Source organism: Sminthopsis crassicaudata, chromosome 5, assembly GCF_048593235.1.
Source record: "Sminthopsis crassicaudata isolate SCR6 chromosome 5, ASM4859323v1, whole genome shotgun sequence".
In the NCBI taxonomy this organism is placed as follows: Eukaryota; Metazoa; Chordata; class Mammalia; order Dasyuromorphia; family Dasyuridae; genus Sminthopsis; species Sminthopsis crassicaudata.
This window is the reverse complement of record NC_133621.1, coordinates 19,557,428-19,576,986: the sequence shown is the minus strand read 5'-3', so window position 1 is coordinate 19,576,986 and position 19,559 is coordinate 19,557,428. Positions and strand designations below refer to the sequence as shown.

The 19,559-nt window shown below is 57.6% G+C and overlaps 1 protein-coding gene across 2 annotated transcripts in view; it reads left to right on the top strand.

Annotated features, from left to right (window-relative positions):
* The window catches only part of GPD1L (glycerol-3-phosphate dehydrogenase 1 like), a 33,240-nt gene extending 14,521 nt beyond the window's left edge, over nucleotides 1-18,719 (top strand). For both annotated transcript variants that reach the window (XM_074267201.1, XM_074267200.1), the window contains exons 2-8: nucleotides 1,797-1,974; nucleotides 2,639-2,779; nucleotides 5,472-5,610; nucleotides 8,041-8,153; nucleotides 13,460-13,693; nucleotides 13,878-13,984; nucleotides 16,017-18,719. In XM_074267201.1, coding sequence (XP_074123302.1) covers nucleotides 1,797-1,974; nucleotides 2,639-2,779; nucleotides 5,472-5,610; nucleotides 8,041-8,153; nucleotides 13,460-13,693; nucleotides 13,878-13,984; nucleotides 16,017-16,113 — 1,009 coding nt within the window. In that variant the 3' untranslated portion in view covers nucleotides 16,114-18,719. The remainder of the gene's footprint in view (nucleotides 1-1,796; nucleotides 1,975-2,638; nucleotides 2,780-5,471; nucleotides 5,611-8,040; nucleotides 8,154-13,459; nucleotides 13,694-13,877; nucleotides 13,985-16,016) is intronic.
* The last annotated feature ends 840 nt before the right edge of the window (nucleotides 18,720-19,559 follow it).

Genomic DNA, 19,559 nt, shown 5'->3' with positions numbered 1-19,559 from the left:
GGACGCCTGTTGGTCTGAAGCTACTACCTGCAAGGACCAGGAGGCTCCCAGGCCTGGCCAGGATTGGTAGGCCAGCCCTCCTCAGAGCCCCGACCAGAGCAGGGATGCCTCCTCCCTTGTGCTTCCCATCCTTCCTGGGCAGGGATGCTCCTTCCTTGTGCTCCCCATCCTTCCAGAGCCGGAATTCTTCTTTCCTTGTGCTCCCTGTCCTTCCTAGCCCAGTTGGAGTAGTTTCCTGCAGCCCTTCTCCTCACCTGCTGAATTCAGGCCTATGGCTGATGTTTGGCTCAGAAGAATGGAACAAAAATGAATTGGGAACCCAAGGACCCGGCTACCTGTTATCCCGGGGACTCAGTTTCCTTTTCTGTAAAACGAGGAGAGTTGTCTTCCTGCTCTGCTCCTGGCACCCCTCCTGGGCTCCCTGTCCCTCCCTCTGTAGCTGTCATGTTCTAGCCTTCCCCGACCGTCCTGGCTCTGTGCCCTGGCTCTGGCCGCTCCCTCGCCACCCCCTCCCTGCCCACTGGGGGCATTCAGTGCAGCTGGGAGTTGACCCTCCTTGCCAGGCACTCACTCCCTGAGTCCTAACTAGGGCCCGCCTCCGGGGCAGGCACCCGGGACTGTGCATGAACACGTATGGCTTAATCTTGTTAAGGGCTTGAAAAGTTGCTGAAAGATGGTGATGATCCCCTTGTCCTGTGCCCTGGCCACGCCCCATCTGGCACCCGAGGCAGAGTTCTGGGCACGTCCAAAGGGAAGAGCTGTCACTTGGAAGAGAGATCAGGCCTCTCCTGCCCCGCCCAGAGACCCGGGAGAAATTGGGGAGGAGGAGGGTAGAGGTTTGGACCGAAGCCTGAAAGGGGCCGCCTTCGGACACGGCGACTCCTCTGCGCTGGAGGTCTGAGAGGGCCGCTCGTGGGGCTGGCGTCGAGCCCATCCCTGTGTGGGGCTTTCGAGGTCCCTGACAGCTGTGAGAGCCTGGCAAGGAAGGAGCGCTCTGAGGGTTTCATGAAAAAGAATGCATCGGGGCGGGGGCAGGGGTCCCCAGAGTTTGGGAACAGCCCCTCGTCTTTCTGAGGCACCTGATCAGAGAGGGAATTCTCAGGCTTACGACCCACGGGGCCTGGCCAGGCCTTCTCCTGGGAGGGCAGACCCTTCGCCATTGCGTGGGTGCCATCGGGACCATGTGCTGCCTGCCCAGTCTCACCCAGGGGATCCTTGACGCCGTGTCCCCCTCCCCCTCCCGTCACGGTCCCCACCCTCACCTGTTTTTCTTTGCTTCCCCAGCCTCATCCAGGCCGGAAGCACAGTGGCCATTCAGGGCCCAGTCCCAGAGGCTCCAGTCCTCCTCTCACCCCCTGCTTTTTGTTGTTGCCAGGCCTGGCAGGCCCACCCGCTGGGACTTCAGGCTTCTGGGGATCCCCCAGCCTCGACCTCCACAGCACGAGGGGCTCTGGGCTCGTGGCCCCCCAGGCCTTGGGGGGTTTCAGTCCGGCCACACCCGCTGTGCCCCTCCCTGCTCTCCTGAGGGAGCCTCCTGGGAGGCCCCGTGACACCCAGCCTCTCAGACGCCGTCCCTGGAAGGCTCTCCGTTCCAGGAGGGACCTCTGTTCAGGGTGGGAAGAGCACGTGGAGCCCATCCCCTTCTCCCCATGGCAGCAGCGCCCCCCCCAGCTGAGATGGCAGTCGTTGGGATTGGGTTCTTTGGGAGATGAGGTCCGTTTTGTGGGTGGCGTTGCTTGGCTGGGTTTGGGGGCCAGCTTTGCTGACTTTGACCTTGGCCTGTCTTTTCGCCACAGGGGCTCCGCCGTGGCCAAAATCATCGGCAACAATGTCAAGAAGCATCAGAAATTTGCCCCGATGGTCAAGATGTGGGTCTTTGAGGAAACGGTGAATGGACGGAAACTGACGGACATCATCAATAACGATCACGAGAACGTCAAGTACCTCCCTGGACACAAGCTGCCTGAAAATGTGGTGAGTCAGCCGTGGGGTCCCTGGGGGTCACCCTCTGACCTCTGGGGCTTACTGAGTCCTCACCAGGTGCAGAGGGACCCTGGGCTCTGGGAGGCTGGGTCCTCGGAGCTCTGGTGAGCCAGGACAGAGTCCTAGAGTCATACGGGGGCTGGTCCGAGGGTCATGGGACTAGGCCAGGTTAGAGGCAGGATTCGCACTCGGGTCTTCCCTGCTGAGTCTGGCCTTCCACTGGCTCTTTCCCATTTCCGGGGTGGTCAGAGCTGTGGATTGTCTTGGCTTTGTCTGCAGTCTATCCTTCCTCTGGATGCCGGCTGCCCGGGTCACAGTCACGCGGGAGGTGCCCGGAGCTTGCTCAGGCCAGGCAGCAGCTTGGGAGCGCCGGCTGAGGGCCGGGGGCAACAGGCTGAAGCCCCACGAAGGCTTCTTGTAGAAGCGGGGCATTTGGAGGCTTGTCCGACGAGGCGAGGGGGCCGGGGCCGTGGCTCCCACGCCGAGGGCAGGAGGGCTCGCTCAGGTGTGGGGGCTGCTCCCGAGGTCGCCGCTCCCGTTCGGGAGCCATCCATGGCCGTTCTTTGGGGGAGCCAGGCCCAGAGCATCCCTGTGGGGTGTGGATGAAGCTGGGCCGGTGGGCGCTCCCTCAGGTGTCTCTCTTTCCCTCCTGCAGATCGCCGTCCCCAGCCTCAGCGACGCCGTTGGAGACGCAGATCTCTTGGTCTTTGTGATCCCTCACCAGTTCATCCACAGGATCTGCGATGAGATCACCGGGCGGGTGCCCAAGAAGGCGCTGGGGATCACGCTCATCAAGGTAGGGGGGGCTCCCGGCCTGCAGAGCGGTCAGGGCCCGGTCTAAGCCACATAACCCCCAGCTGTCAGAGGCAGGACTTGAACTCAGATCTCGGAAGCTGTGAGGTCAGCAGCCTGGGCGCCCGTGGTCACAGTCCCGACGGTCTGAGCGTGGATGGCCGCCGCTGGGGCGTGGTCTGGCACCTGTCTTTCACCCGGCTTTAATTTTCTCTGTCGCCTGGGACAGAAGCTGAGGATCGTGGCTCGGCGGTTTAAGCCCTCCCAGGTTTTGGGCCCGCCGGCCTCCTGCCCTTGAGGGTCCCCCTCAGGGACACTGTCCACTCACCCGAGCGTCTCCCTCTGAGACGGGGAGCTCCCTGGGGCGGGCCGGGACGGCTTTGCCTGTGAGAGACGAGGGAGCGGGCAGTGGGGGCCGCGGGCTCGCCTCGGGGCTCAGGCGGGTTCTGTGGCCGCTTTGCGATTCTCAGAGCATTGTCCCGGGCCCGGCAGAGCCTGAGAATCAGACCCCCAGGTCCCTGGAGATGCTCGACTCCAGCGTGGGCGTCCTCCTGGTCCCGTCCTCCACTCTGTCCTTGGGGGACCCTCGACCTTACCTTGGGAGGGGGTGAGGTAGAGGATGGTCCTGGAGGAAAGACCAGCAGGCCCACAGGGGACTTCTTTGTTGTCCTCCCGGCTTTACCTAAAGATGCCTTGGGCTGGGTTGGGCAGGACAGGGCAGCGCAGGGCTCCTCAGGGACATTCCGTCGGGGCTCGGTGGCGCCATTTTTGAAAAAGGTCCTCGGGACGTGTGAGAGAGAGGCCGCCGAGTCCTCCTCTATTTCCCCATTCCACAGCCCCCAACATGAGAAACTTTGATGAAGCAGCAGGGAGGATAAAGAGCTCCCACACGCAGGCAGCAAGGCCCGAGTGCGAATTCAGCCTCCGTCGCTCACCGCCAATCTCACTTAGATCTGCTCATGGCCAGGTCACTCAGCCTGCCTCCGTTTTTAAGAGTAGGAAGGTGTCCGGCGAGCACTGGGAACCCCGACCTGAGCCAAGAAGCTGCAGAGGGGGCGTCCGCTGCCCGTCTGGGCTGGGTGTCCTTAGCCACGTCCCCTGCCTTGATGCATTCACGAGCCGTTCCACAGAAAGGGATTGTGGGCAACCGAGACGGCCCCGCCCATGGCCCCCGTCCGCCCTCCCTTCTGGGGTAGATGTGACCGGCTTCTGCCACGCTGCCCAGGTTGGCCACGTCTGCAGACTCCTCCTCCTCCACCCTCCTTACTGAGTCTCTGGCCTTGGTCCACTTCTCTCCAGGCTACGGTCCGGGCTCCCGACTGGCCTCCCCAGGGAGAAGCTGGCCTGCCCCACCACCCTCCCTTGGGCTTCCTCTTGTTGTGGGGTCTGGGGCAGGGGAGGAGGTGCCAGGCGGGCGGCAGCTCGGGGGACAGAGACCCCATGTTAAGGTGCAGCCTGTGGCGGTTTCCGGCCTGAGGACCCGAGTCCTGGCCCCTCTGCTCCTGCCTGTCTCGCCGGCATCCTCTGGCACATCCGCTCTCTGTGCCCCAGGTGCCTGGCGCATACCGATGCTTTGCAGGTGCTCGTAGGTGGTCTTTTTGTGGGCGGCAGTCTTCTGGGAGCGAGCCGGCCCGAGCACAGTGGGCTCCTCCAACACGCCCCGACGTGAACCCAAATCGTTCCCAGCTCCGGGAAACTTGCCAGTTAGATCATGTTCCCCGACTCCTGCAGGGGCCTAGAGGAGGCAGCTGTGGGGGAGGGCTCCTGGGGAGGGGCAGGGGGCTGAGAGGCCGGTAAAGGGCAGGGGCCCTCGTGGCTCACTTCTCCGAAGGCCCCTTTCTCTCCCGCCATTAACAGCTGGCCCGGGTGTTGGGGCGGAGGTTAAAGTTTGAGGCCTTTTTCTGATGACTGTTACTTTTACAGGCCCCAGAGCGAGCTCTTGTTTTCTTATGAGAAGGGGCTCCCACAGGCAGTGGGGTTATGGGGACTTTGCTCTCTGGTTCTGGCTCCCCCCTCCCGGGGTACAAGCCCACAGCAGGATCCACGGATTTGGACCTTCTCTTGGTATAATCCCAAATACTTTGCTAAACAATTGCACCAAATTCTTCCAACAGCGTATGAGCAAATGGGGTCAATGGAAAACAGCCGAGCACAAATAAGTCGGGCATTTATTATGCTAGAGAGACTAGAAAGGTTAACCCGTCCCTTCTCTCCAAATGCTTACTCGCGCCCTGTGTGTGACAAACGTGACCCGGGCTCCCGGGGTGGACGGAGCTCATCCGTACTGCGGTTTGTGGCTGCCCTCCTTGACCCGCTGGTGGCCGGTGCCTTCGGCGTCGCTTCATCCGGGCTTTTCCTTATCTTGTCCTTCCCCTGTCACACGAGCTGGGGCCTCCCCACCGGGCCCCGGGCAGCTTGTTCCGCCCGTCCTGAGCTCGGACACGTCCGCCGGGCCTCAGATAGAGCGGCTCCAAGTGCGGAGGGGAGTCTGAGCGTCAGGGGGTCTTGGAAGGGAAACTAACCGACGTTTGGTTTTCAGTAAAAGTGAGTGAATATTCTGAGGAGCAAAGAAGAAAAGCTGGGCCAGAGGGCTCCGGGTTCCGCCGCTGCCTCGGCGCCCCGAGAGGAGAGAAGGTGGGAGGCCTTTGGGCCGGGCTCGTCCGGCTCTGCCTTGACCTGTTTGTGTTCCGTTTTAGGGGATCGATGAGGGGCCCGAAGGGCTCAAGCTTATTTCGGACATCATCCGAGAGAAGATGGGCATCGACATCAGCGTGCTGATGGGGGCCAACATCGCCAACGAGGTGGCTGCCGGGAAGTTCTGTGAGACCACCATCGGTAAGGGCGTGGGCAGCAACTGAAGCCCTGATTCTGAGGGTCTTGGGTTCCAATCGTGCACTTCCCTAACCTTCCATCCAGTAAGCACTTACTGAGCCCCCACTGACCCCCAGGCACCGTGTTGGGTTGGAGGGAATGGAGAAGAAAGGCATTCAAAGACAAAACCGAATGGACTCTGCCCCCAGGGAGCTTGCGTTCTACCTGGGTATAGGATGTGCCACAGAGAAGCAAACCTGGAGCACGTGCAAGAAGTTTCTAGGGGGGCAGCTCTGCCACAGGAGCCCCCTGGGAAGGGGTGGGGGGCAGGGCTCTGACTCCCTGTGGCTGGCAGGCACCTTGTCTAAGCAGAGCTGCTGAGGAAGCTGGGGTTGTCCCTTCATCGGGGCCTCAGAACCTTGTCCCTGACTCTGTGGGACAGCTCTGGTTCTTAGGGGAGCGAGAGGAGTCAGGAGCCAGACACCTCAGCCGGCCCCCCGAGCCTGGCGGTGGGTTGGGGGCCTCTTCCCAGGGGGCTCGTTTGTGCCTCAGTGAGAGGAGGAGGAGGATGGGAGGAGGCCAGCAGAGCCATTGAAGCAGGCCGGGGAGGCTGCCCAAATGAAGCCCGGGAGCCCTCGGCAGGAAGTGCGAGTCAGGAGACTCAGCCGCGCCTTTGTGACCCAACCTCTCTGCGCCTCAGTTTCCTCATCTGTAAAATGAAGGGGTCAGACCCAACAAACCTATGACCCTGTGATCCTCCCAGGACTCCCTGGCTTGTGAAATCTGGAGTTTTCAAGAGAGTTAAAAATCATGTTCTTTCTGCTCGTGTCCTCATAAGGTCAGGGGCTGAGCCTCGTCAGGGAAGGGCCGGTAATGACCTTCCTGGGAGGGTGGTCTCGGGCCCGGCCCCCCTGGCCTGAGGTAGCAGACCCCGGAGCTCCCGGGACAGCTGGGGACCCCCTCCAAGGCCCAGCTCGTCAGCCCCTCCTCAGCCTCCCAAAGATGCTCAAAGATTTCCAGGAGCCCAGATCTCACAGGAAGCTCAACCCTGAGGCAGAGCCCCCTTCTCAGACCTCCAGGCCGCAGCCAGCAGGGGTCCGGGGGGTAAGGGCAGTGCCCCCCCACCTTGGCAGATTACTCCAAGGCCCTCCTTTTACCAGTTCCCTGGCCTCACAAACCGGGGTAACCTGTCCCGGGTAATTATTGGGATGAAACAGTCCAGGCCAGGGGCCTGGGGCACCGCTTTAATGGGGCCAGCCTGGCTTCCCGCTCTCCTTCCTCCCGCCCACGGTGCCCCGAGAGCTGCCCCTGCTCCTGCTGCTGCTGCTGCAGGCCTTTTCCTCTGGAAGGTCATTGCTCCAGTCCCCCCCCACACACACAGCTGCCCCGTCTGAGGCGCCCACCCTTGGAATTCCCAGTCGCCCCTCCCCCCATCTCCCCCAGCCCTGCTGGTTCGGCCCTCCCGGCCTTCTGGGTTGTGGATTCAGAGGTGGATGCAGCTGTGAGACCCGAGACCCTTCCCCGTAACATCTGGAACCCGCGCGGTTCCCCAGAAGTGGCTCGGCCATGGCTCTGGGGATGCGCTTATGTCCCGTAGAACATACCCGGCGGCGTTGGTTTTTGTCTCGGCGCCTCCGGAGCCTAGTGATGGCCGCCCGGACTGAGGCCGGGATCGGGGCCGGGCGCCGACTGACTCGGTGCTCCTGGGGGCTCCCCGACCCTCGGGGCGGCAAGGCTTGGAGCAGGACTCCTCCCTCATGGCCGCGAGGAGAACAGCTGGTGTTTATGGCTCCGGCTTTTATCGGGCAGGCAGATGGGACAGGTGTGATACCCATTTCACAGACAAGGACACTGAGACTTGGCGGCTAAGCCGTGCCTTTGATTAGACACTGGGACGGGAAACCGGGCTGAGGATCAGATGGGGGAGGTGGCGCCCCCTCTGCAGGCGCAGAGACGGCTTTGTTCTAATTGTGGTTCCGGGGCTCGGAAAAGGGAGAGTTCGAGTCCATCAGTAAGCATTTATTAACCACCTGCTGTATGCCAGACCAGAATGCCGACCAGTGTGGGGAGGGTGAGGTGCCAGCCAGAGGCTGCGGCTGGGGGGGGAGGGGAAGGGAGCCTGGGCCGCTCTGGAGGGAGTGTGGCAGAGGGGCCGCAGGTGCAGGGGGTGACAACATACACACACGTGCACACGCTGCCCTCCCCCGCCCCCACAGCACGGATGGGGAGGCCGGCCCCTCGGCTCCAGCTCGCCCCCCTCTCTCCCTGCTCTGTGCCCCCGCCCTCCTTCCCTTCTCTGCCATTCTGTAACTTGCTCCGCTCCCCAGCGCCCCCGGCCTGGCGGTGTTTGTGGCTGGCCTGGAGGCCGATTCCCCCCTTCCCCCGCCCCCCAGGACTGCACAGACTGAACCCCCCCAGAGGCTCATGTCTCCTCCTCTGTCCCTCGGCGAGCAGGCAGCAAGGTCATGGAGAACGGGCTTCTCTTCAAGGAGCTCCTGCAGACCCCGAACTTCCGCATCACCGTGGTGGCCGACGCCGACACCGTGGAGCTGTGCGGGGCGCTCAAGGTAACGGGCGCTGCCCAGGGAGTGTGCGCGGGCAGGGACCCAGAGGCCCGGGAGCTTCGGTGGGGGGCGGGGAGCTCCCAGAATGAATGACCGGAGGGCCCCTTCCCTCCTCCTGCTTGTCCCTGGGCCCTCCCCCGCTGCCGCCGACCCCGAGTCCGAGAGGAACCAACGGTGCCGGGGCCTCGGCCGAGCCAGGGAGGGGCCTTGAGAGGAAGCCGGGTCAGGGACCGGCCTTGGGCAGTGACGGCCCTGGCCGGGAGGGGGCCTTCTGTGCAAAAACCCCGCGTTTTGTTTGGTTGGGTCTCGGGCATCATCATCACCTCCCAGCGACGCACCCGTCCCCAGAACAGAAGTCCTCCTCCAAAGGGGGTAAGACGTGGCCACGGTGACAGCGGTCGGAATCGCCTTGTCCGCGCCCGCTTTGCCACCTTCCCCGGAAGTCCTTCTTGTCTCTGATCTTCCAAGAAGTGGCAGCTCCGCTTCCTGCGCGTGTTTGTGGAGTGGAGGGGAGGACGGGGGCAAGGGGAGAGAGAGCACGGGGTGGGGGGATGCAGCGCCAGTCCCGGCCGGACCAGCAGGAGGCTCGCACCCTTCCCCTGTGCACACGGAAGGGTCTGCTTGGCGCTCCTTCGAGCCTCTGATCCCCGCCAGCCTCCACTCTCTCGGGGCGGGGATTCCTGCCCCACCCCACCGCAGGGCGGCCCAGGCGGCCCGACTTTGTGGCCCCCTTTTAAATGTCTGTCCGAAGGCACTTTATCAAGGTGGTGGCCGCTCGACAGCGGGGGGCACCATTGACCTATTAGAAATGCACCTGGTGAGGGGGTCTGTGGCTAGAGCCTGGCAAAGTCCTGGCCCGGAGCAGGGGGGTCCTGGCACGTGGCAGTGGGCGGCTCCCCCGGGTGGTCCTCGGGCTGATGGAGCAGACAGGGAACGCTCGCTGGCAAAGAGCCCGGAAGTGGCTGCGCTACCGACCCTGCCAGGCAGAGACCAGTGGGAAGCCTTTATTGGCCTCTCCAGACCGGGCCTGCGGGTTCTGGGCGACAGAGAAAGCATGGGAGCTTCCCCGAGACTGGAAGCCAGAGGGACCCTCGGAACCCAGAGAGCGGAGCCACGAGACACACGCTGTTAGAGCTGGGCCAGCGCTTTAGAGCCCAGGAGGGGCGCGGACTGGGGCCGTGGAGGTTAGATCCAGACCGGGCCTGAAGGGCCACGGAGGGTAAGGCTGGGCCGCGCCTTTAGGGCCATAGATGTTAGACCCAAATTGGACTTTTAGGGCCAGGAAAGTGAGATCCAAAGATGCTAGAGCCCTGCCAGCCCTTTAGCACCAAGATCAGAGCCAAGAGGGCCCTTCAGAGTGTTTAGCTATGGAAACTAGAGGCTCCTTCCAGGTTCCCCGGAGCTGGGTCTGGTCTCTGATTCCAGAACTCTTTCTGCCGTGTGCCGACACCCTGCTTTCCGCTCTTTCTTATGAGGGAGAGAAGTCCTCCGTGGCCACTTTGACTCCCTCCCCTCGGCTCAGTGTTGTAGGGAGGAAGTAGTTATGGGGAAGGCGCCACCACACTGGGTAGCAGTTGACTGGTACTGGTCTCAAGAGAAGGAAATAACTTTTTTTTTCCATTTTTATTTCCTCCAGTTGCACATAAAACAACATTTTTTTGTGTGTAGGGGGAGTTTGAACTTAGGTTTTATTACTTTGTCATCTTTCCACAGTCCCGTGATGCTCTCTATATAACTGAAGGGTTATATTAAGTAACAATGTCCTTGCTGCTTTTTTCAACATTCTTAGCAATGTTGTGTTGTTTTTTTTAAAAAAAAGATTTTTATTTTCAAATCACATACATAATCTTCAACATTGACCCTTGCAAAACCTCGTGCTCCAGATTTTTCCCTCCTTCCCCCACCCCCTCCTCTAGACAGCAAGCAATCCAATACGTGTTAAACATGTGCAGTTCTTCCACACATATGCCCACATTTAGCATGCTGCACAAGAAAAATCAGATCAAAAAGGCGGGCGGGGGAGTGAGAACTTTTTATTGTGGTTCACACTCAGTCCCCATAATCCTCTCTCTGGGGGCGAGCGGCTCTCGCCATCATAAGACCGTTGGAATCGGCCTGAATCAGCTCATTGTTGATGAGAGCCATGTGCATCAGAATTGATCTTCACATAATCTTGTTGTTGCCGGTACACTGATCTCCCGATTCTGCTCATTTCCCTCAGCATCAGTTCATGTGAGTCTCTCCAGGCCTTTCTGAAATCCTCCTCCCGATCATTTCTTATAGAACAAGAATATTCCATAACCTTCATATGCCATAATTTATTCAGCCATTTCCCAACTGTAAAACAACATTTTTGGTTACATGTGTCCATTACTATTTACATATTTCTACATGAACCATGTTGGGAGAGAAAAATCAGAACAAAAGGGGAAAATTACGAGGAAAAAGCAGGAGAAAAAGAAAAGAGTGAATATGGCAAGTGTTGACTTACATTTAGTCTCCGCAGTACTCTCTGTGTTTTCCATCCAGAGTTTGTTGGGACTGCCTGGGATCACTGAACCAAGTCTGTCGTAGTTGATCAGCGCACAGTCTTGCTGTAACTGTGTACACAGTATATTCCCTGCTTCTGTTTGTTTGTTCAGCATTACTCCATGTAAACCTTTCCAGGCCTTTCTAAAGTCAGTCTGTTCATAATTTCTTACAGAACAATAATATTCTTTGACTTTCATACACCGTAGCTTACGCAGCCTTTCCCCAGTTCATCGGCATCCACTCGGTTTCCAATCTTCGTCACCACGAGCTGTGTCTTCACCTTGCTGTGACATGGCAGGCTGAGAGACTCTGGTCACCGGCCTCTCTCCCCCCTTTGGGTTCAGACGTCACCATGGCCACCTCGGGGGTCAGGCTGATCAGCCCCATGGCTTGCACAGACGAGGGAGGCCCCGAGTCCATCTGTCTGCTGAAAAGAGCGATAATTTTAGTCCAGAAACCATTGTTCACAGATTTAGCTGCCGCCCGGATAATGATAACTCTCACAGCTGGGAGGACACCAGAGACATCTGCCAGGCTGCTTCTCGGCCTGTGGATTTGTTTATCCTTTGCCAATGCATTTGATAGAAGGAGCCATCTCAAAGCAGGGTGTTCCCTTTAAAGTGAGGGTGAAAAATGTTTGTGGCAGCTCTTTTTGTTGTAGCTAGAAACTGGAAGATGAATGGATGTCCATCAATGGGAGAATGGCTGAATAAAGTGTGGTATATGAAGGTTATGGAATATTATTGGTCTGTAAGAAATGACCAACAGAGGGGCAGCTAGGTGGTGCAGTGGATAGAGCACCAGCCCTGAATTCAGGAGGACCTGAGTTCAAATCTGGTCTCAGACACTGAACACTTCCTAGCTGTGTGACCCTGGGCAAGTCACTTAACTCTAGTCTCAAAAAAAAAAAAAAAAGAAATGACCAGCAGGAGGAATACAGAGAGGCTTGGAGAGACTTACATCAACTGATGCTTAATGAAGCGAGTAGAACCAGGAGATCACTATACACTTCAACAACAATACTGTATGAGGACGTATTCTAATGGAAGTGGAAATCTTCAACATAAAGAAGATCCAACTCACTTCCAGTTGATCAATGATGGACAGAGGTAGCTACACCCAGAGAAGGAACACTGGGAAGCGAATGTAAACTGTTAGCACTACTGTCTACCTACCCAGGTTACTTATACCTTTGGAATATAATACTTAATGTGCAACAAGAAAATGGGATTTACACACACATATTGTATCTAGGTTATACTGTAACACATGTAACATGTATGGGATTGCCTGTCATCGGGGGGAGGGAGTAGAGGGAGGGAGGGGAAAATTTGGAAAAACGAATACAAGGAATAATGTTGTAAAAAAAAATTACTCATGCATATATACTGTCAAAAAAAATTTATAATTATAGTAATTAATAAAAATAAATAAATAAAGTGAGGGTGAGCACCGCGGGGAGACACACGGGCAGCAGGAAAGGCACTGCTTCTGGAGGCAGGAAACCTGGGTGCAGATCCTGGCTCTGCCACGCAATGCCGTGTGTTCCTTGGCTGCACAGGGCACAAGGTCACTTTTACCACCCGCTCCCTGGGCCCACTCCTATTTGCTGTTCGATGCACGTCCTCTCTCCTCCCTCTGAACCATTGGAGGGAACGAGTTTCATCCAGTGGCCCCTAGGCCCAGGAATGGTCGCTGCAGCAGCGTCAGGATGCCCGCCTTTCGCTGGGATTTCCATTTCCATTGTTGATGGTAACTTGTCCTTCTGATCGTCCTTGGATCCATATTGCTCTGCATTGGGTCACAGGAGCCTCGCCATGTTTCTCTGAATTCCTCCTAATCTGTTGAGAAATAGTAAGAGCCTACTATGTGCTTAGCACTGGGAAAACGGGAAAAACATGGAAATTTCCCCTGCTTTCAGTCATAGCTCTTCTTACAGCTGACAGAGAAAGAAGAGAATAAGTATTTTTGTAGCCCCTGACACATGCTAGTGCTTTGAAGAAATATTCTTTTATTTGTTGCTCATCACAACCCTTACAAAGTAGGTTCAATTATTATCACCATTTTACAGTTAAGGAAAATGAGGCAGACAGAGGTAAGGTAACTTGCCCAGGCTTACATAGGCTCGATTTGAATTCAGGTCTTCTGATTCCAGACCCAATGCTCTGTTCACTGTGGACCGGCTGCCTCAGGAATTTTATTTCCTCACTGTCATATAACAGTTTTCTTCAATTAACCAATAGGTGAACTTCCTTCCTTCCTCCCTCCCTCCCTTCCTTCCTTCTATCCATCCTGAAACCTCATTGGGACCATCAAATTTCCTGGAAATCCTGTACATTGGACAGTCAGATTTACAGCTGGAAGGGACCTTAGAAGCCATCTGGATGAATCCCCTCTGTGGTATCTCACCCAGCCCCCTTACATCTAGAGTGGAGTAGAAACTCTGTTTAGCATTGAAGGGTCTTCCCAAGCAGGCCCCAGCCTGCCCTTCCAGCCAGCTTAGCCCTTCTTCCCCTTCCAGCTCTGCAGCCGGGCCAAACAGGCCTTCTCTCCCCTCTCCCGACACAGGACAGTCCATGGGCCTTGTTTGTGCACAGCTGCCTTTCCCTTGAGCCCTCCCCACCCCCTTCTTCCTCCAAGACACCACTCCCACAGCGCCTGGGAGAGGAAGCCTTCCCGGGTTCCCCCCTCTCCCAACTGCCTCCTGGCTAGTCAAGCTGAGTCTTTGGATTTGTTATGCTCCCCCTTTTAACAGGGCATTTTCTCCTCCTCCCCAGAACATTGTGGCGGTGGGAGCCGGCTTCTGTGATGGGCTCGGCTGTGGGGACAACACCAAGGCCGCCGTCATCCGCCTGGGGCTCATGGAAATGATCGCCTTCGCCAAGATCTTTTGCAAGGGGCAGGTGTCCACGGCCACCTTCCTGGAGAGCTGCGGCGTGGCCGACCTGATCACCACGTGCTATGGGGGCCGCAACCGGAGGATAGCTGAAGCGTTTGTCAAGACCGGAAAGGTAGTAGGGGTTGCTCCGCTCTTGGCCTGTTTCCAGGAGCCCCCAAAGGAGCCCTGGCCCCGGGGGGAGGCAGCCTGTGTGAGCGCTTTCTGAACCCCAGCAGCTGGGGCATGGTGGGGGGGGGGAAGGCGAGCTGGGACTTGAGGGCATCTCAGATGACTTCTGTCACGGTTTCATTTTTAAGACCATTGAGGAGTTAGAGAAAGACATGCTGAATGGCCAGAAGCTGCAGGGACCTCAGACTTCTGCAGAAGTGTATCGCATCCTCAAGCAGAAGGGGCTCCTGGACAAGTAAGTCTCAATCACGTGCTGGGGCCCAGCCCGCCCAGGCTCCCGGTTTGGGGGAGTTGTGGGAAGGCTGGCGGGATGGTCTGTGTCTCCTGTGACCGCTTCCACATAGGACGCCTTTGGATTCCACCGGCCTCGTTCCGTCTCCCCGGGGGGGGGTGTTGTCTGAAGTTTAGGGGTTCCCGTACTTGGTACTTTGTATGTCAGCAGCAAGCATTTATTGAATGCCTGCTGTTTTGTCTGATTGCTGTGCATAGTCTTGGGGATAGGATACAAAGACCAAAAACAGCCAGCAGAAAAGAAGTGCGCTAGCATTCTCGTTCTCTCTCTCTCTCTCTCTCTCTCTTTCTCTCTCTCTCTCTCTCTCTCTCTCTCTTTCTCTCTCTCTCTCTCTCTCTCTCTCTCTCTGTTTCCCTCTCCCTCTCTCTCTCGCTATGTGTTCTCTCTCTCTCTCTCTCTCTCTCTCTCTCTCTCTCTCTCTCTCTCTCTGTCTCTCTCTCTCTCTTGTTCTCTCTCTCTCTCTTGTTCTCTCTCTCTGTTTCCCTCTCCCTCTCTCTGTCTCTCTCTGTCTGTCTCTCACTCTCTCCACGGCATGTGTGCTGCTCCATTCCTCCAGTGCGCAAACTTTTTACCTACCTAGGAGCACTTGACCTTGAGAACAAACGGGCCAGGCTTCTGTTCTGAGCCCCACTAGTTTGGGAACAGATTGTCGGAATCTTTGTCCAAATGCCAGGCTGAAAAAACAGCAGGCAATCCCTGAACATGCTGGAGTCCAAGGGGGTGCGGTCAGACATGGCCTTAATAAAGTGATCGGGCAGCAGCAGGGAGGCGGGCGAGGAGAAGGGAGACTTTCCTGCTGATCTAGGGCCAGGAGGTGAAGAGAAAGGGGTCCTGGCTCACCCCAGTCCTGGCCATCCTGCGCTCCTTCGGTGTAAGGAAGCTCCCTTTGCCAATGCAGCCTGCTCTCTCCTGGGAGCATCGGCCTGACTTGGACCCAGGGCTCCCTGCCTTTGCTCTGCTATGGCCTGTGTGCCGCTGCCCGGCTCCCCGACGGCGCCCGAGGCTCCGTGTCCTCCCAGCTCTCCCTTTGATTCCCTCAAGAAGTCGATTTTGCTTTGGCTTCCCCTCACTCTCTACAGAGAATGGCCAGGAGTAAGCGCTTTATTCTCTCACCACTTACTCTTTTTAAAGGAAATAAAACAGACGTGATTGATCTTTTTAAGAAGACGTGACTTAGGTTTGAGGTGTCCAAGGGGGCCTGTGGCCCTTGTGAGCCCAGGTCTGTTCCCTGGGCTCCCCCGCCCAGGTGCCCCCGACCTCGGCAAAGAGCCGGGAGGAGGCACCTCCTCGTTGCTCCCCTTGTGGCCCGGCAGTCGTTTCGTGGACATCCCATTTTCCACATGAGACAAGTGGCGGGGTGCCCGGTGCTGTGCTAAGCGCCAGGATGGAGGGAAAGACAAAAACGGGAACCTCCAGGCCGAGGGGGCCGTCCTCCCCCGCCCCAGAGCTTGGTCTGCGGGCTCTCCCCTCGCCTCTTTTACCTTGTTGTCCCTTGAGGTTAATGAGGGCAGGGGCCGCCTGCTTAGTACTGTGCCTGGCCTGTGATAGGCCTTTAACTGGCTGGCTGACTGAAAGCATCCTGGGAGGAGAGGGCCCTAGCGCCTGGTGGTGGGGCAGGGGGAGGAACCTGGTGCTTGAGCTGAGAGCTGGAGGAGCCCCGGAGAGGGGAGAGCCACTGGGGTGTGGGGGGGCCCAGGCATGGGGACTGGCGATAAACAGAGTGGGGGGATATCCCTGGGATGGAGGCATTCAGAGACATTTGGGGACTCCGGGGAACTGACATAGAGCAAGGGAGACAGAACCGGGGACCATCACGACCGATGGCGGCCAGGGATGTGAGGGGACAGGTCCGAGATCCAGGTGAGTGGGAGGCGGAGCCTTCGTGTGCCCGGCACCTGGGAAGGACGAGAAGGGGCACGGGCAGGGTCAGCCCCGACGGAGGGCCCAGTCTCATAACCTCCTCTCTCCCCCGCAGGTTCCCCCTGTTCACGGCCGTCTATCAGATCTGCTACGAAGGCCGCCCGGTCCAGGAGATGCTTTCCTGCCTGCAGAGCCACCCCGAGCACATCTAAGGGTGGGACGCCGCCTCGGCCGGGCAGCCTCCACCCCTCCCAGCGAGCTTGGTGGCAATGGCGGTTCGTCCCTGACACTCCTTGCCTGACATTCTGCTCCAGACAGGAATGCCGGGGATTTCTCCAAGTTCATTCTTTTCTAGCCCAGGTTGAGAGGGAATGGGGGGGTCTGGTGCTGGGAGGTTCTGCGACTCATTTCATTGGCCGGGACGAGGGCCGTCATGCAAATGTTGCACAGCTCCAATTACCCAGGTGTCCATGCACAAGCGCGTGCTTGTGTGTCCTGTGTGTGCGCCCCTCCCAGACCCCCCTGTGGATTGGGGCTCACCTTCTGGAACTAGCCTGTGGTGTAGCTTGGGAGGGGGGGGGCTGCCTTTACTCGTTTCTTCTTGTTTGTTTTTAAACCAAACTCATTAACATTAAGTCTTGGGGTGAGGGCACGTTCATTTAACAAAACAACAAAAAGCAGATAACCAGCATTACTGTGGGGGGAGGGAAAGAAGGAAGGATATTTATCTGTTCAATGCACCAAAAATATAATGAGAATTTTACCTTGTGCAATCAAGTCCAATCAAGAAGCATTTATGAAGCGCCTACTGTGTGCCAGGCACTGGGGAAGGGGGAGGGGCGGCAGTGACAAAGAAAGATGGAAGGCAGCCCCCAGATCCAAGGAGCTCAGTCTAATAACAAAGCCAGCATCATTTTTTATTAACACTGTCGGGTTTTTTTAAAGGACGTTTTTAATCAGGGTCTGCCACCTCCATCGTTCTATTTCTACAGTTTCCTGCCTTTGCGCTAATCTAGCTCGGCGCTTTCTGCTCCGTCCAGGGCATGGCCGTGGCTGCTGGGGGCTCGGGGCCCTCTCCCCCCCCGCCCCCCCCGGCTCCTCTGCCACGTGGCTCAGGCTTAGAAAACCCCTTGCCTCCCCCGGCCCTCTCAGAGGCCCGAAGCCCGGCCAGCTCTGTGGTCTCCCAACAGAAGGCTCACTAGCCTGGCGGTCACTGGGCCGAGCCACCGTGGGGCGTGGGTGTCCGGCCCTCCAGGGAAGGTTACGGGCCGCCACCTTTGGAGGCTTGGTGGAGAAGCAGGCCGCCCCCTTGGCGTGGTCACTCGTCGAGCCGTCCTGCATGTGTCTGCAAAGCTGTGAAAACACTCCCAGTGGGATTTGTAGCAAGACTGAGTGGGAGAAGTCTGGATGAAGGGCCCCGACCTTTGGGCCTCCGGCACCAGGGAACCGGGACTCTGCAGATGACCGGGCCGTGGCAGGTCCAGAGGCCCACGAAGATGATCTTGGCCATGTCCCCTTTTCTCGTTCTCACCTCGGTCACTCTGCCCACCAGGGATGAGGCGGTGGCAGGCGAGGCCCGAGGGTGCTCCGGGGCCCGGCGATGGCCACCACGCACATTGGGACAACCCCATCTCCGGCGTAACCCTGGCTGCGTTTCCCAAGGCTTGCTGGGAGCTTGGGCGACCTGGAACTGGCTTCCCTGCCGCCGCCTCCTCCCTGTGAGAGACCACGCTCTGGGACGGCCCCGTTGTCTGCTCAGATCTCCCCCAGATTCCTTAGGATGCATTGCGATGACTCCAGAAGCCAACGGAACCCGGAGGGATCAGCCTGGCGAATGCGCACATTACGTCCCACTTGTGATTTTGCTCTTTCTGGGATTTGAATGGGAACGGGCCCAGCCAGGGGGCCTGACGCGGTCCCTTCATCCCCCTCCCCCCTAGCACTTGACAAATGGTAAGGGAACATGTGAATGTCTCGGAGCATCCAGGGCCTGCTCTATCACTTTGGAGAAACATTAGCTCTTTATTTTTGCTATCGCTGAAAATGATTGTAGATGAATGTTTGATGGGGTTTTTAAAAATTCCCTCCCTCCCCCCAGATATCCCTGGGCTTTTTGGAATCAGAAACACGACACCTGTGAAAAGCACATGAAATTCCCCCAAGCAGACCCAGTTTCGTGCTCTTTGTCTCTTAATTGACTTCAAACCACTTGGCCTGTGGAAGCCTTTTACAACTTTGTACGTTCTTACCAAAAAGTGGCACTTCAGGATCCCAAAGGGCTGTCCACTGGTCAGGGGCTCTCCTGGGTGCCTCCACTGTGGGGCCTGGGAGGCGCCCTGCCTAAGTCTCTTACTTCGGGTTTTATTCTCAAGTGGCTTTTTCTTTAGACAGGCCCCGACCCCGCGCTCTCTGAAGCCCATTTATTAAGTCTTAAACATATACGAGAGCTACACGTCCTGGAGAGGGGCAGACCCTCGGATTCTGGCTGTGGTCCCACCGCTCGTAGCCATCTGCCGAGCTGCCGGGACCCGCGCCGACGCCTCCCGCTAACGAGGGTCCCTGGGGACGGGCCCCGTGCGTGGAGCCCGGTCCTCCTCAGATGAAAGAAGGGCCTTGTTTGTAATGGAGTCCCACTGCGCGGGCCTGATGGGGGATGGGGAAGGGAGGTGGGGCAGTGGCAAGGGGCCCATGGACAAGGAGAATTTGATTTCCATTACGGAGCTTACTAACCATTCATTACTTCTCTGTGGATCATATTTATCTGTTGTAGATGGGCGTATGATTAAAAGCTTGGTACAATAAACATTTTATCCCTGAATCTCGGCTTTGTAGTTTTGTCTCCCCCCCCCCCAAAAAAAAAAAGGCAGCATGGTGTAGACCAGGGCTCTTGGGATCCCTTTTTGTGAGGAGTGTTTGTCACTGCGGGCACGTGGGTTTATGACGTAGTTGGCAGGTCATTTACTGGTAGTAAATATAATATCGGACCCCCGTGTTCAGTTAGGGGGCCCAGAGTTGTGACTCTGCGGGTAAAGAGCGGAAAACGGACGCGGAGCTCTCGTGGGACATGAGGTCTGCCAGGCCCGATCCCGTGGAGGGGAGACGACCCCTCCCGGACGGAGTGCCCCATTTTGTGGGTGTGGGGCTGCGTTTTGGGGAGTGTGAGGTCAGGGATGCACTGAGAGGCCCTGCGGACTATGAGACCAAACGAAGCAGTGATAAAAAGGAAAGCTGTACGTGTAACTGTTCTAGCTGGAAATCAGCTGGTCCCCAAGGCCTATTCCAGCCTTCCCAACACCAGAGTGACCAGCACTCCCACTAGGGGGCACCCTTGGCCAGACAAATGGCCCCCTCTCGGGCCCAGGCGAGATCAGAGCTGACTCCTCTGAGAACTGGGGCCGGTTATGGAACTTGGCAACACTCCAGGAAGTTTTAGTCCCTCACCCTTAAGCATCCCTGAGTGCTGAGAGAGAAGAAGGCTTTTCACTGGATTCAAAGTTCAGTCAGCTGGCCTGGATCTAATTTAAGCTTGAGGAGTAAAGTCCTGTGATGTACAGCTGGGCCCCCGCCAAGTCCTCCGACACCAAATTCTGGGCCTAGGACGGGAAGGAGACTCCGAGGCCATCTAGGTCTACCCTCCTTCCATTTTACAGATGAGGAG